At 40.3% G+C, this 16,058-nt stretch overlaps 1 protein-coding gene across 1 annotated transcript in view; it reads right to left on the bottom strand.

Moving 5' to 3' along the window:
• The window catches only part of WWP2 (WW domain containing E3 ubiquitin protein ligase 2), a 122,377-nt gene that overhangs the window by 82,286 nt on the left and 24,033 nt on the right, over positions 1–16,058 (bottom strand). The window contains exons 5-6 of the mRNA XM_001367005.5: positions 5,990–6,127; positions 3,796–3,892 (exon numbers count right to left, since the gene is read on the bottom strand). Of these exons, the coding sequence (XP_001367042.1) occupies positions 3,796–3,892; positions 5,990–6,127 (235 nt within the window). The remainder of the gene's footprint in view (positions 1–3,795; positions 3,893–5,989; positions 6,128–16,058) is intronic.

The following is a 16,058-nucleotide window of genomic DNA, read 5'->3' as shown; positions in this document are numbered from 1 at the left end:
GTAAATGAAAATTCAGTCACTAATGAAAGGCCCCCCCAATACCATGGCTTTCCACACTGAAGTCTAGAATTTCACACTCATTTTCTAATGTCATAGTAACTTTGAAGAAAGCTGTCAGAATAAGCTTAGACTATATTTGGGGAATTTTCCTTCCCTCTCCTTCCAGATAAATTTCATTGGCTCTCCTCAACTATCCTCAGATGTGATTTTGAGCTATTGTGTGTTATGAAAAGTTCTACCAATTTATATCCTCACCCCTCCTCCAAGAAATCTCCCCCAAATACTTCAAACCCACACTGCCTACACTTTCTCTAATTCTTAAATTACTGCCTCTCAGGGTCCTGATCAAATAAGATCTCATATTATTATTTAATCAATGCACATGGCTTCTCCTAAGACAGTAAATTGCTCTGAAGAAAACCACTCTATCTTATATGTTTGTTGTATTCAGAATCAGAGCAGTCCCAAGATGGAAAGCTGGAGAGGGTCCAACCCACCCCTGAATAAGCAGCCCCTAAACATATGGTCAAATAACCAGCTCCTGCATGAAGATCTTCAACATAGAGAAACTAACTCCCAATCCCTCTTTACATCAAGCACATAATAGACCTTTAATGAATAATTATAGAATTGAATCTGATCAGATTCTCCAAAACATGAAACACTTGGGACTTATTAAATAGCATGATAGTTACTTGTCAGATGCCATACTCCTCAATTTTTGCTTGGAAATCATTTACCCAACTCCTAGTATAAATAGTTTTCCAGAATAGCTGTTCCTCCCCCAAAATAAATTCAGAAATTCAATAGGATTGTCTATATGACACTTTAGGGAAGTAGATGATAAACTGTAAGGCTGTAGCAAGAGGACAAGACTGGGGTCAGAGCATGAGGGCTTGGACATGACCTCTACCCCTGGGTGACTCTGATAGGACCCTTTACCTTTCAGGGCCTCAAGCTCCTTATTTGTAAAATGAAGAAATTGACTAGTCAGCTCTAAATCCACAATCCTATGCTGGCCATGAAGCATCATTTTAGAGCTGCTGCAATGTGTCTCTCCTAAATAAACCAAAAGGAACATATTAGCTATTAGTGGGCCTGGAGAGGCATGAGTTCTAAAATGTGTATGTCTTCATTGGGAAGAGAGCACTGAGGGGTACCTTTTCAGTTCCCAAACCTCTCCTCTCACATTTCCCCAAGATTGAGAAATATCTGTCTTCTTTTAAGTAACGAAACACATCCATTGATTGTAAGCCTGTTCCCAAAACAATTCAAGCCAAGTACATTGCTAGGACACCTCAGCACTGGCCCCCTCACAGGAAATCAGATGGAATCTATGAAGACATTTCATCCACAAAATTCGTAAGCACAGGCAGGTCCCACTTGAAAACAAAGCTTTATGTCCTAGCCTGGAAGACAGGAGTTAGCTGTTGCCTGATGATCTCAGTGTGCTGTGAAAAAAAAAGCCACTAAAACCAAATCCAATCAGAGTTAAAGTCTAGTAGCTCTGAGATACTGAATGAAACACCATGACACCATGACAATGCCACTGTCCTCACTAAGTATGCATATGTATTTCAGTCTCCTCAAGGGGCCTGGCATGATTTAAGTCCAAGAAAAACCTGCCCTTCAGACAGTGAGAACTAAATATTTAGTCTGGGGGGCTGAGCACAGAAGCTAATCTTTCACTGTGCTCCAGGGGCAGGAGAGCAAAGTGCTGTCACTGAAAAGGTAGAAGGTGGATTTCCTGCTTCCCTGCACCAACCCATCTTTCCATCCGAGGCCTCTCTAGGCAATAATTCTCCCTAGCTCAAACCCCCAAATCTGCTAGGTTCCACAAATTTACTATTGCATTAACTGCTACCAGATGGGATAGCAACTATAAAATGTGGAGTAGCTGAGAGGCTCAGAACATGCTACCCAACCAGCAACATCTTCCAAATGATTTTCTGAATGATGGCAGCAGCTATCATGTAAACCCGCAGCATGCCCAGTAAACCCACAAGGGCATCATCCAAGAAATTCAGATGGTTACCTATAGGAAAACATTGCTACTGGCCATACAATGCTGCAGTCTGGTCACCCACATGGGGCTTTACATGGATACAGAAATGACTTTGTCCATCACAAAGCAATTAGTATTTACTGGACTTCTATAATATGTAAGGCTCCAAAGTAGAATTATCTTTGTGGTAGAGTCCAGTGGATATTTTAACTTAACTTTTAACAAGTTACAATATAGAGAAAGAATACATGTGCATGTGTGTGTGTTTTCCCTTAAATTAATCTTTAGGAGAAATTCTGGGGGCACAGGTCAGATATGTAATTCCAAGGTACTGTGACAGCTTACCCATCAAAATCAAAACCGCCCCTAGTCCTTTAAGTAAAACTGAGCAATAGCTCTGTCAGCTACAAAGAAAGCTTTCTAAACCAACTGGAACTCCCAAATACTTGTAGCTAGAGATAAGAAAGAAGCAATGTCTCCAATGTGTGTGAGTGAGATGGTTAAGCTGTCCTTCCCTCCCCACAGACATCTAATTACCACTTTAGCCTGGGACCAGATATAGTATTTCCCATAGTGAAGCTCCTTTAGCTGAAATAGGATTTGCTAATGGCACCATCCATCTCAGTAATGCAAGATAAAGACTTTTTTAAAAACCCTAACCCTCCCATCTTAGAATCGATATTAAGCATTGGTTCCAACACAGCTAGGAAGTATCTGAAACAAGATTTGAATCCAGGACCCCCCTTCTCTAAGCCTGGCTCTCAATCCATCAAGCCACCTGATTGCTCCCCATTCAGACTTTTATAAAACTGTATAATGGATCATGTCTAAACATGACTATCCCATCTCTTCAAAGGATGACTTTAGTGACAATGTACATAAGCAAACCAAATACCCAATCTCCCTCCCACCCTCTTCTCAAACTATAGAAATGTAAAAATGCCTCCACCTCATCAACCAATGAAACCAATCTAGGCCACTGTGGTCAATTGAAATGGGTAGAAGGACATTTCCAAAGGCCATGCCTATTCCCTGGAAGTCACACAAGCGCAAGCATTAATTATTTTTGCTTTTTAAAGCCTGCTGCTTCTCTGTGTTTCTGCCCAAATCTACCAAGACTAATGGGGATTGTACTAATCAATCCATCAGTTGTTCCCTGAGGAGCAAACCAGACAGCCACAGCGAGATGGCTTTCTTCCTTAAAATGCCTAGAGACTTTGTATACTGTGATAAACAAGCCATGCAGACCCCACCCCCAATCCCTCTAGCATCAATACAGTCATAACAGCTCCTCTCTGCCCAATAACTGTTGCCATGGGAATGTTCTTTCACTATTAACCCAAGGATAGAATGGAAATTTCACTAAATAAAATGAAGTCACTTATGATGAGAGCAATCGGACACATGACACAGACTCCAAGGGTTATATATGTATAAATATACACATACATATGGTGGTTCTAAAAGGGGCAGTGTAACAATAGCACCTGATGGAGGAAAGGACAAAGATAAGATATCCTCTATGCCCTCCCACAAACTGGTCACTCAGAACAATCAAATCTGTCAACCACCATCCCTACCAATAAGCCTAAACTCCTGCCTTTCCCAAAGGTCTAGATTTTCCTCTCACCTTTGGACCACCAGAAAAAGCTTCAATTCTTAAGACTGGGAATTTCTGAAAACTTTCCTATGTAAATTGCCTCTTAGCTACTTCCAAATACTTTTCAATAATGCCAAAGACCCTCCTCTATTTTGGGTGCTCCCAATGTGTAGGGGTAAGAAATGCATACCTGGATCTGCCTCCGAAACAGTTTGTGCTGGGTGGCTGGTGCCGTGCCTCAGTCGCTGGAGCTGTCCCACTGGGCTCTCTCCCAGATAACTGTGCTCCTGATGGGAATATCCATACAAAGAGGACAGAAAGCTTAGACCCTCAGTCTCTACAATAGGGCTAGGCCTTCCCCTCTCCCTCCATAGCTGACAGAACCCTGGTTTGGGCAGCAGGAACCATCAATGGAAAATTAAATAAAGGACATTGGAAGCCAAGTACCCTATAGTCACTAGGGGAGAGAATCCAAGAAAAAGCAAGTGGACACAGAGATAGCTAGGAGACTTGGCTAGAGTCAACATGAGAAAGAGGACATAAATGCAAATCTTAGGAAAAAAGTTATTTTGCTCTAGGCCTTCCAAAGTCTTGGGAAATAGCTGGTGGCCCAATGGAGAGAGTGCTGTCCTTGGAATGAGAAATCCCTGAGTTCAAATGCTATCTCAGACACATACTAGCCATATGATTCCTCAGCAAGTTCTCACCTCTTTGTGCCTCAGTTTCCTTATCTGTTAAATGAAGGAGTAGAACTCAACTGATGGCCTCTAAAGGCCATTCCACTTCTAGATCTATAACTCTAGGCCTCCATTTTCTCATTAATAAGTTGAGAGGGATGATAAGGTCCCTTATAGCTTTAATATCTGTGATTTCCTAAGTGTGAATAGTCCCTCCAAGGGCAAAAAAAAAATGCAATTTCTTAGTAACTTGGTAAACAGTTTTTAAAGGATATTCTGGCTACAAAAGTCATTAGCCTGTGAGCCAATTGGTGATGAGTCTCTTCCACCTCAACTAGATGGGGCCTTGTTAAATCTTACCTCTTTGAGAGGTTCTACCAGTTTGTGCCCCCCTAGGCTATGATGAGACCACATTGAGATGTAAAACCTCAATGGATCTTGGTCTCTTAAATGGAAATTAATTTCAAAGTCTCAGAAAATGAGCAAGTGTGTAAGAAAACACAGGGAGAAAATGATCTATGGGACATGCTCCACTAAGACCCTAAACTTTGCACCCAAAGTGGCCCTGAGACTGTGTTGCCAGTCTCCCTTAGTCCTGTTCAGCATTTTCCTAGCCTGCCCATATTCAGCCTAGCAAATGAGGGTCTAGTTTCTGAACAGGTCTGTCTGTCTATTCTTCATGGTCCCCATGCTCTACCTCCTTATCCCAGAATCAGAATACCCTGAACCTTGCCTCCTCTGTCCTACAGAGAACCTCTCTGAGACAAGGAAATGGTCATACTAAATGCAACAAGATACTTAGCAAAGGAAGTATGAGGAAAGCTAATCCATTTCAGGGGCCAGGATTCATGAAATAATTTCTTTCTGGATCCAAAAGATCCAGTTTCACAGTAGAGCAAGTGATCTAAAATGTTCATCTCTCCTAGCTCTGTACATGTTTTGCTAGATTTGTATTGTTAAGATGGGAAGCAGGATGATCTGTCTTTCAGTAAGAATGACAGACAACAATGGATAACCAGAATGTTGCACTGACATCCATGAAACATTAACTCAAAAACCAGAAAAAGGCCTCCATCATGAAGGATGGATTCTGAAATACTATAAAAGACAGAGAAAAGAATGGCCGAGAGTCAATGAGCCTAGCGGTGCTGAAATCTACTCCATGGAGGTAGTAGCTATGCTGAGGAGATCCAGAATACACTAAAATATTAGTGCCTGTAAGTATATGAATTACAGATGAATCCATCTCCAAAGAACATGTGCATTCACACAGTATATCCTCAGATCTCTCCATTAGGCACAACTACATAAGGAAGAGGAAAAATGAGCAAGAGGAAACAGCTATTTCCAAAAACTAAATGTAGCTTTTTGCCTTTGCTACTAAACCAGAGAAATAAGCATTTACTTTTAAATTTCATATACATCCTCAATCAAGTTAAAGCCTGGGAAAACCAGGTTATAGAAAGCCAGATTCTTGACTTAGACATAATCTGAGACCAGAAAATACACCCAGCTCTTTAGTGAATCCAAGATGCTCTGGTACCTTTCACCTAAACAGGAACTAGAACCAGATATGGATCAGGACTGACTGAGAGGTATATAGAATAAGGCTGCCTGGTGCTAGCACTCCTCCACCTCCCAACCCCCATCTCAAACCTTGCCACTCCCCTATTCAGGCACTACCATGTGCAGTGGGGCAGCACTCACCGTCTGTCACGGCGTTGCCATTAGGCACACTTCCCAGATCAACAGTTGGCCCGTCCAGGAAAATTGTCAGCTCTCCGCCTGAGACAACGCTGCCTTTGTTCTCTGTCTGTAGGTTCAGAGTCAGCTGCGTGTTCTCCACTGTTGGATAGAGAAAGCAATACAGAGAGAGAGCAAACCAATTTCATCATTAAGGATTTTTTCAATTGAAAGCCTCCCATTTCACTTACTCTTCCTTTTTTCTGTCTTTTCTGTTTCAATTCTATTTTTTCTTACAGAAATCTGAAAGAAGGGCTATAAGGTAGGTGACATATTGGGGAAAAAAGGACATTTGAGAGAATTTTCAAATAGTATCTACTACACTTCCCTCAAGAGTATTGGCAAGAAGGAAATGAACATGATCAACTTCTCACTAGCTCAGTCCTATGAGAGCAAAGCAGTCAAGATTTGGCCCTGGGATTGGGATGGAAAGGAGGGAGGCTCTTGAAATTAAGGAAGGGGTTCAGAATAGCCAAATCTATGAACCTGGCACAAAAGGGAGAACACTGATGATATATGAGGCAAATATTCTGTGCATACCAACAAAATCTGCAAATATGATATTTAAATGTGGCTATAAAGTTCTTGAAAGTACAACATAATACACAATCAGTCTTAATTCCTTTCTACTCCAGGAATTATTTAGTACAAATGTACTGTCTATGCAACTTTTTTAATCCCTTTTTTATTCTACTAATATTTTCAGCTACCATCACTTCTTGGTAATACGTCCCATAACTCATTTTCTAAGACATAGTACTTTTTACTTGTCTTAGAATGAGCTCTTTTCAGCTTCAGTGTCCACTAATTCCAAGTTTGATTGATAGTTCCCTCCCAATATTCCTCTTTCTTCCTGAAAGAGTTCTAATTAATCCAAATCTATCTAATCCTTAAAGGGAACTTTTCCCTTACTTGTCAAGTCTAGAGGCCTTTATGCAGACCTCTTCCTCTTTTTCTGCCTTCCTTAAGGTGCAGCAACCAGATACACCAGGATAAAACAATGTGTTCTGATTTATTTCCAAGATACTTCCTGATGGTGCTGAGCACTGTGATATCCATTTTCATTAACTACCAAGCAAAAGTATTGGAGAAACAGTCAATAACCAACCCACACGATATATTCATTCTTTCTTATGACATCATTTTCTAAACAAAGACAACAATGTCAAAGACCACCAGGCAAGAACCTCTCTCTGGACATCTATGATATTATATCTACTCCTGGACTCTCATATGAGACAAAGGAGCCTGATCTTTAAAAAGGCTGGCCAAAGCAGGCAGACCTGTGAAGGGCCTGGACTCTCCCCAGGAAGCCAGAAAGGTAGAGACCACTAGGTCAAGAGGGTACATACACTCTCAGGCCCAGTCATGGCAGATGTTTTTGCGTGCTGCTTTTCTTGGTCACAAGTAAAAGGACCAATGGGGGAGAAAGAGGTATGCAAAAGTAAAAAAGCATTAACGAAGGGTTTTTGTTTGCTTTTTTTTTTAAGATGATAGTGATGACAATGGCCCAATTCTGCTTGTTCCAGTATCTCATAGCCCCAGTTTTGCTTTTCTTCCTCGTTTTCCACTAACTATTTCTAGCCAGATCTATTTTATTTATAAAACACACACACACACACATACAATACACACAGTACTGTACAGTACATTTTATCTTCATTTCACTCTGGAGGTATTTTATGTATATTTTTTTATTATTAAACCCCTGAGAATACAATCTTCCATTCTTCAGCTTGCCTCACAAAAAAAAAACCACATAGCAGGGTAGCTATACAATGCATAATGGGGCTAAGAGAAGGTGATTAGCTAATTGTAGGACAGAGTAGGGTACCCAGTGAAGCCTAGGAGGAGTGTGTGTGACTGGAAAATTCACCATGGAATTGGAACTCTAAATAGGAGCATTAGCTGTCCTCCCTCTGGAACTCAACAGGAAAGTTGACAGACTTAACAGACATTCTTTATTCTCTTGTACTCCTTCCTACTGCCTTCCAACCCATTCCTTTAAATTATTACAGTAATGTCAACTAAGCATAAGTCATGTCCTTGACGGCATGGACTAGTTGGTCTCAGCCGGGGCTTCTGACTGGGAGTGTCTCCAACTGGACCGATTCTGTTTGTTCTATAACTAATGCTTTCTTACGTTTGTTTGTTTTTTATCTTCCCTTTTACCTTAGAATCAATACTAAATATTGATTCCAAGGAAAAAGAACAGTAAGGTCTAAGCAACAGGCGTTAAGTGACTTGCCCAAGGTTACAAAGCTAGGAAGTGTCTGAGGCCAGATTTTGACTAATGTTTTAGAGTCTCTGTCAACTGTGACCCACTGATCTGTCACCTTCCAATTCTAATCATGGGGCCTCTTCAGGAGAGGAGACCAACTTATAGAATGGTTAAAATAAATCAGTGAAATTAGGAAAGAACAAGGCATAAATACAAATGGAAATACTAGGCTGGCAGAATTCAGTTACTGCCCAGGGTATGAGTTTTGTGCCAACCTCACAAATCAGCATAGATGTACTTTCTAAGTTATAGGGTTGGTGGTTGTAATGATTTGTTATCCCTGAGATAATCTTAGCAAAAGGTTCAACAGACTGAAAATAAACTTGCCCTGACACCTGGAATCAGGATGCCCCTCTTCTTTATTCCCTTTATTCCACATCAAGCACATGGTGGTATATCAACGAAGAAAGAGAAAGCCATAAGCAAACACCTTTCAGTCTTTAGCTAGCTTCCTCCTCTGAAACCTCACTGTGAGGTAGATGTGCCCCTGGATCTGAAAGGCTATGCCAATGAACTGACAGTCCTTGTTGTTCTTAATAAGGTGGGAGGGGGGCAGCTGGGTGGCTCAATGGATTGAGAGTCAGGCCTAGAGATGGGAGGTCCTAGGTTCAAATCTGGATTCAGACACTTCCCAGCTGGCTGACCCTGAGCAAGTCACTTAACCCCCATTGCCTAGCCCTTACCACTCTTCTGTCTTGGAGTCAATACACAGGAGGTAAGGATTTAAAAAATAAATAAAGAAAAAATAAGGTGGGAGGGCTTCAAGTACAGGCCCAGCAATGAGTGTGCCTATCAACCAAGGACTAGAAGGGCTCATCACCAGGCTGATCACAGGATAGTGAGTTTCTCTGCCACAGCAACTCACAAAGAGCACCTATTAAAGCAAGAATAATTTATAATCCATGTCAGTGGAGGGATTCATGCCCCCACACAAAAAAATCATAAATTCCTTAAGTTCTGACATATGTACACACTCTCTTATACTGTGCCTACCCTACAAACAAAAGTTTTGGCTCCATGATAGATATCTTTCACAAATACTCTCCTGTAATTTAAATAAGCTGTAAAGGTCAGATTACTAGGTCAACTGCTCCTGCTGACCTAATTTGCCACATTAAGAGGTAAAAGGATCTGTGGAAACCCTTAAGCCTTACCTGAATCTCAGGAGCCAAACAAAGGGTTCCTTCACATTCCTACTAGAAAATAATTAATACTAGATTCTTAAAATAAATTAAATTTCATCCAAATATAAGTTTAAGCATCCTAACTCTAATTCCAAGGAAAAGATAGAGATTCTTGATTCCAAATTCTTATATTCTCAAGTTGGCCTAAGCCATTTCCCCCAATGGTTTCATATAACTAATGTCCAGTAAAAGACTGTCCATATGTGGAATGGGGGAAACTAGAATTCAACTTTTCCCTTTTTTAATTGTGGTGTTTAGATGTGTAATAATATATTAATAAGCACAGATGGATAGAATCTACAATATTGAAAGTTTTTTTCCCTATGGTGATGACAAAAAAAAAAAGAAGAAAATCCCAACTGGTAAATCATTATAGCTACACACTACAATAACAATACAACTACTATGTATTTCTGCAGGGTATGTGAGAAAGCACTTTTGATTAAGATGCTCTGCTGTGCTTGGAAACCTCCCTCCCAAAGTATGTATGCACTACTTTAAAAGAAGGAAATGTTGTCCTTGACTTCTCAGAACCCAAAAAATGTAGGTAAGGATTTCATTCAACATTTAGTATTCAACCTTCCTAAATCAACCTTTCTGGGGGTGGGGGTGGGGGGGGGGGGGTGGGAAGAGTCAATACAGTACTTTTAGAGGAGACCAAATACTGAAACTTTCAGCTCAGAAAGGCTTCTTTATGGAAACTGACAATGTGGTTCACTTGGCTTTAACCATAATGATTACTGAAACAAACAAGGCTTCTTCTTCACTCCACCATCATTCCCATATTCCTCTCAAAAAGGAAAAAAATAAACAGTGTATTTATTAACAGGTAAATGCTCATTTTGCACATGATTGTGAACTGTGTATGTCCAGAACTATTTGGTAACAAAGCACAGAAGAAATACCAGAAGAACAGAGTGTCATTTTCCCTCCCTGGTCCTTCATACAACTGAGCAATCCATATGATCTGTAGCTTCACCAGCTTCCCCTGCTCCTAAGGCTTGATCCCAACTTTCTTCCTCCAAACTACTGCTACAGAAAAAGGAGGCTTCAGGCCTCACTCAATATTAATTCTCCTAAGGACCTGCCATACTTGAGATGTCTTTGCCACCATCTGGCTTCCCACCAGTCATAGCCTGATGGGAAAAATACATTTTGAGTCTCCCTCAAACAAGCATCAGCCTGAGAAAACTAAATTCTTGTTACTTGGACAAGCTCCACCATCCCACAATGGAATCCATTTTGTTTCAATCTCTTCCCTGAGGGGAAAGTCCTGATCCTATTTGCCATCTGCACACAAACTCTCTGGCTTACAGATGAAGTGCAGACTAACAACACATGAGGTTACACTAACTTGCCCTGAGAAAAGAGCTTCATCTCACAGGACCTATTCAACTATACACATATAAGAACTATCAGTTATTCATGGACCTCTTGGCTTCTCTTAGTCTAGCCACAATATATTTCGTTCCAAAATCGTATGGATACACATACACACACAGAGTTCTCTTTACTTTAAAAATAGCAAATATAAGCAGTATCAAAACCTCCCCATTCATTATCAAAATCTATCCTACAAGTCACATAAGATACGCAATTGAGCAAACAGAGGGTCCCCTTAAAACAGGATACAAAGCCCTCATCTATTCTGGTAAATCTCACTGTTTGTTACGCCCTAACAACTTTCAGATTACAGGAATGATTTAAAGGGAATAATTATTATTTTGGGAAAAGCAGGTGAGTTTGACTTGAATGAAGTCTCAGTTCACATCAGTGGCTGTTGCCCTGCATCAGTACTTCTATTCACCAAGAGAAGAGTGAAATTCCCGCTCACCTCATTAATCTGGATTCCTAGAACCAGGCCCAATTTGAACAAATCCGGCATCCCCCTTGCCCTTAGGAAACTTTACTAACTACTACCCTCTTGTGCTGCATGATGCCAAAATTATTATTATAAACATTATGAAGGAAAGGCTGCAATGAGTCCTTACAATTAGCACCTCTAATAATAAAGTCTAACATCTAAAACACGGAAGAAATTAACATAAACTTGCTTTTTTAATGTCATCATCCAATTGAAAAGAAATTGAAGTTTACAGCCAGTTCTCAAAAAGCACTCAATTTACAAAGAGACATAAAAAAAGTATTGAAACTTTAAATTTCAGAAAAATATACATTAAAACTAAAATACTATCTTATACCCATTGAACTAGCAAAGATGGTAAAAGATGATAAAATTCATTACTGGTGAAGTTGTTGAAAAAACAAGCATGCTAATATCTCATCAGGGGAGTTTTAAATAAGCATAATCTTCTTTGAAAAGTAACAGGGAAATTATGTAAGAAAATTACAAAAATATTCACTCAGTGACCCCAATCTGAGAATTGATATCCTAAAAAGAGTAAAAATATAGAAAAAAGATCAATGTGTTCCAAAATATCCCTAGCACCTTCTGTAATAGCTAAAAAGGGAGGGAAAATTGTGTGCCCAGTGTTTGGAAAACAGTTGAACAAATTATACTATATGAATGTATTAGAATATTATTATACCTTACCCAGTGGAATTGCGTGTTAGCAATGGGAAGGGCAGGGGGAGGGGAGGGAGAAATAGAATATGATTTTTGTAACCAAGGAATAATGTTTGAAATTGGCCAAATAAAAATAATTAATTTAATTAATTAATTAATTTTTAAAAAGAATATTATTATACCATAAAAAAGGCAACTATGAGCAACTAAAAGATAGATGGGAATATTGAAGGGTGAAGAAAGAACAGCCAAACGCACCACAAACATGATGCCTCTAACTAGGAAATAAAGATATCCAATGATATTTACAAAATACAGAAAAAAAGAAGCAGAGAAGGGGTCATGGAACAAAGAAGTTGAATTTATTACTTTTTAAATCAGTAAGTATATCTTTCCTGATTGTTTGCCAAAGAAAGAAGCAAAACAAAATACTCAATCTGCAAACCACAAAGGCTAAGGGTTGGCCTAAGGGAAACCTTATGAAGGCCCCAAAAAGGAGAGAAAGGACATCCCACAAAAAGACTCCCTGGAAAGATGAGTTGTCCTTTTGCAAAAGACATTCTGTAAGCTTGAGCCCACTTTCTCCTGGACTCTATAGGTTTTATGGAGGAATGTGTGCCATAGACTTTGAGGGGATGGTTTATGCCAACTGTACTTACTGTACACCACTTAATTAATCACAGTAAAGCCCCTGTACCCATAAGGGATACCTTCCAAGACCTTTGGTGAATATAAGCAAACACCTGATGACTCCATGTGCTTTCTCTCCCTGCTCTAACTCCTCTGTTCTACATTCTGAAGGCACAATTTCTCTCTCTCTCTCTCTCTCTCTCTCTCTCTCTCTCTCTCTCTCTCTCTCTCTCTCTCTCTCTCCCTCTCTCTCTCTCTCTCTCTGTCTCTCTCTGTCTCTCTGTCTCTCTGTCTCTCTGTCTCTGTCTCTCTCTCTCTCTCTCTCTCTCTCTCTCTCCCTCTCTCTTTTTCCTTCCCTCTCTCTCTCTCTCTCTCTTTCGCTCTCTCTCTCTCTCTCTCTCTCTCTCTCTCTCTCTCTCTCCCCACCCCACCCCACATTGAGACAGTGAAAGCAGAACTTACCCCACACCCCAAGGAGGGACTACACTACCTGTTTTTAATAACTAAAAAAAGCTAAAGGTTACATTAACAAAAAACAAAAATAAGACTCTACTACATACTAGCTTTGTGACCTAGCACAAGTCATTAACCTCTCAAGGGCCCTAATTCTCTAGGACTACCAGCTGGAAAGGCAGATAGATATCTGCATCAGCAGAATAAGTCCATTATTAGACACTCTTTGTACCCTTGAAATCACCAGTCTCATAAAAAAAAATTTTCTTAACAAAAACCCTATGAAGGCAACCATTTCAGCGAGAATCCAATTCATTTTTATCCTCCCTCTTCTACAAAGTGCAATACAACTAGTTCTACTAAGAAGAAAGAAAAAAATGGCCAAAATTCCAAATGGGCAAAGATACAGGGCACTAGCTGCAGCCTGCTGTTGGAAAGCCTTCTGCTTGGCTACCTAGACTTTAAAAGTTCTAAAGCTAGAAAAAGGAGGTGAGTCTGCTGCCCCATGGCAATTAGTGGACCCAAAGAAATGCACAGATGACATGAGTATAATGATGATCTCCGATATTCATTCAGTGGCACTCTCTCCTTTTCTAAAGACTGGGTCAAAGAAAGTACTCAAAGTATTCTGATTGACAGTAGAAGAAAAAGAGCACCATGAATGAACACTACACCTGGGTAAACTTAGGCTTGGCCTCACTGCTCTCCAAGTAGCCACAGTTACCTATGGAGAACTGTCAAGGCAGGATAAACAAGTAGGAGATAGTTATTGTTTTAAAGGACTGGTCCAGATCAGGGACCATAACTTAAAACTAAATTTTTCATTTGTGTTTTTGGCAAGGTAAAGGAACAATTCATATACAAGGGAATAGACTCATTCTCATATCATTGGTTCTAGTTTGAGGCTGGGTAGCCATTCACTGTCCTATTAAAAAAACAAGCTTTGCAGAAAACTGTGGGAATGCCTTTTCAGATACTTTACCAGCCAACTAAGGGATAGAAGAATGGTTCCATGGTATACATTTAAGATTAGGTGTTAAAAAGAAAAAATGAAGGAAATTCTAGGACTTCTATCTAACTCTGACCTTGGGCAAGTTATTAGCCAAGTCATTAACCACTCTCAATCTGTTTCCTCATATTAAAAAAAAGGGGGGGGGGGTTTAGATTAATGACTTCTAAAGTTCCTTTCAGTTTATACTCTTTCCCCTTCATTAAATCAAATGAGAGTCTGGTGAGGAGGGGGAATGGACCCTTCTAATTCTTCCCTGAACAATCCCACTTAGGAAGAAATTCTCCTAACATTCTTGATATTTTTTAAGAAAATGACCTGTATGCCAGAATCAAGAAAATTCTCTCAAACAAGATCCCAATCAAAAGTGGGCAAAAGTAAATCTATTCACTCTAATATAAAGCTTTATCTGCTGAGCTAAAATATAGAAGAGACTGAAGAACAAGGGGACAAGGAACTGAGTGGTAAAACTCTGCTAACCTCCAGCCCTTTGCAGAAAGGAAAAGGAAGATGATCTCAGCCAGAGCTTATGTTTTTAGTTATAGAATGATTCCCTACTTGCAGGGATGGGATTGGGGACATTTGCCTGTAAATTCCATGTGGTTTAATTAAATCATTCTGGTGGTCATTATGCCCATTCCTAAGCTGATGCACTTACAAATCACTTGAAATACTGAAGCTAAATCCCAGGCTCTGCAGAAGGGGCCAAGAACAGGGGAGAAGACAACTTTTAGCACAGACCTTTTTCTTCCTCTTTCTGAAAGGGAGATTTTACAAGGTAGCCTTAGAGCCTGAACACAGAAAGCAGGCTTGTTTTAACATTCATTTCAGGGGCCTGTGTGTTTGCTTTTTAAGGCTCATGACTAAAAGAACCTTTTCTTTCAAACAGTTCTCCTCTTCTGACACCAAAATCATGAAACAGGTCCAACTGCAGCTTTCAGGGGGTTAGGGGTGGGGGTGGGGTTGCTGTTGGCTTCTTTCAGAATTCCTTGAGGTTCTGGCTTGGGTATGTACCCCTGAGGTGCAGGAGGATGCAAAGCAAACACACAAGGCGCTTTTCAGAGACTTAAAAAAAACCCAACCTTGGCATCTGGTGCCAATCAAGAAACAGTAGCCGCTGATGTAACTGCAACCCGACCAGAGTGCAATAAAACAAAAGCTTTCATTTGGAGGCTGTGGGCTGGCAGACTAACGTACACTGCAGAGCTCAATGGGGCTCCAGTGGTCTGATTCGGCATAGGGTCCACCTAAGGATGTATCAAGGGCCCAACAACACAGTGAAGTTCCCGCATCCCTGGTCCCAGGGCCGTGGATGGCCCCAGCAAGCTGTCTCTTGTTCTTCCAAAGCTGACTGCCCCCTTACTGAGCCAAGTGTGGCTGTGTTACTGCTTTAGGGATGTCCTGGGGTGGAGACAATGGGATCTCAGTAGTTTCCAAAAGTTATAAATATAAAAAGCTTGTTATGGAGTCCTTTGGAAACTGACTTAGCAGTTTCTGCTCTTGAACACAAGCTCTTCAGGCCTAGCTATAACACAGAGAACTATTTCAACATCACCTTCTTACCAGCTCCAGTAATTATTAGATACAATCCTCCACTTCCCTCCCCCTGTCCCCAAGTGCCTGGCACAGTGAAGGTGCTAAATAAATTTCTGACAATTGAATTTCTCCTCCCTTTCCCCTCCCCTTCAGTCAAGCTAGAGAAACAGTAAATAAAATACAACAGTTTAGTCAAGGAAAAGAGAATTTGATCTACTTTTGGTCTGTTTTTTTTTCCTTCTTGAAAGATTTAGCAGATTAAAAGTTTAATTTATATTAAACAGGAAGATTAGAGAAAGTTTAAGGTAGTGGCAGAAGAACTGATCACATATGAAACTAATGGAAAATTACTATCCTGTAAGGGAAGAGAGGCAATATAGTATAACAGATGGAGCACTGGCTTTGAGAAACTG

This window comes from Monodelphis domestica, chromosome 1, assembly GCF_027887165.1.
Source record: "Monodelphis domestica isolate mMonDom1 chromosome 1, mMonDom1.pri, whole genome shotgun sequence".
Taxonomy (NCBI): Eukaryota; Metazoa; Chordata; class Mammalia; order Didelphimorphia; family Didelphidae; genus Monodelphis; species Monodelphis domestica.
The sequence above is the reverse complement of the archived record's forward strand: the minus strand, read 5'-3'. Positions and strand labels throughout refer to the sequence as shown.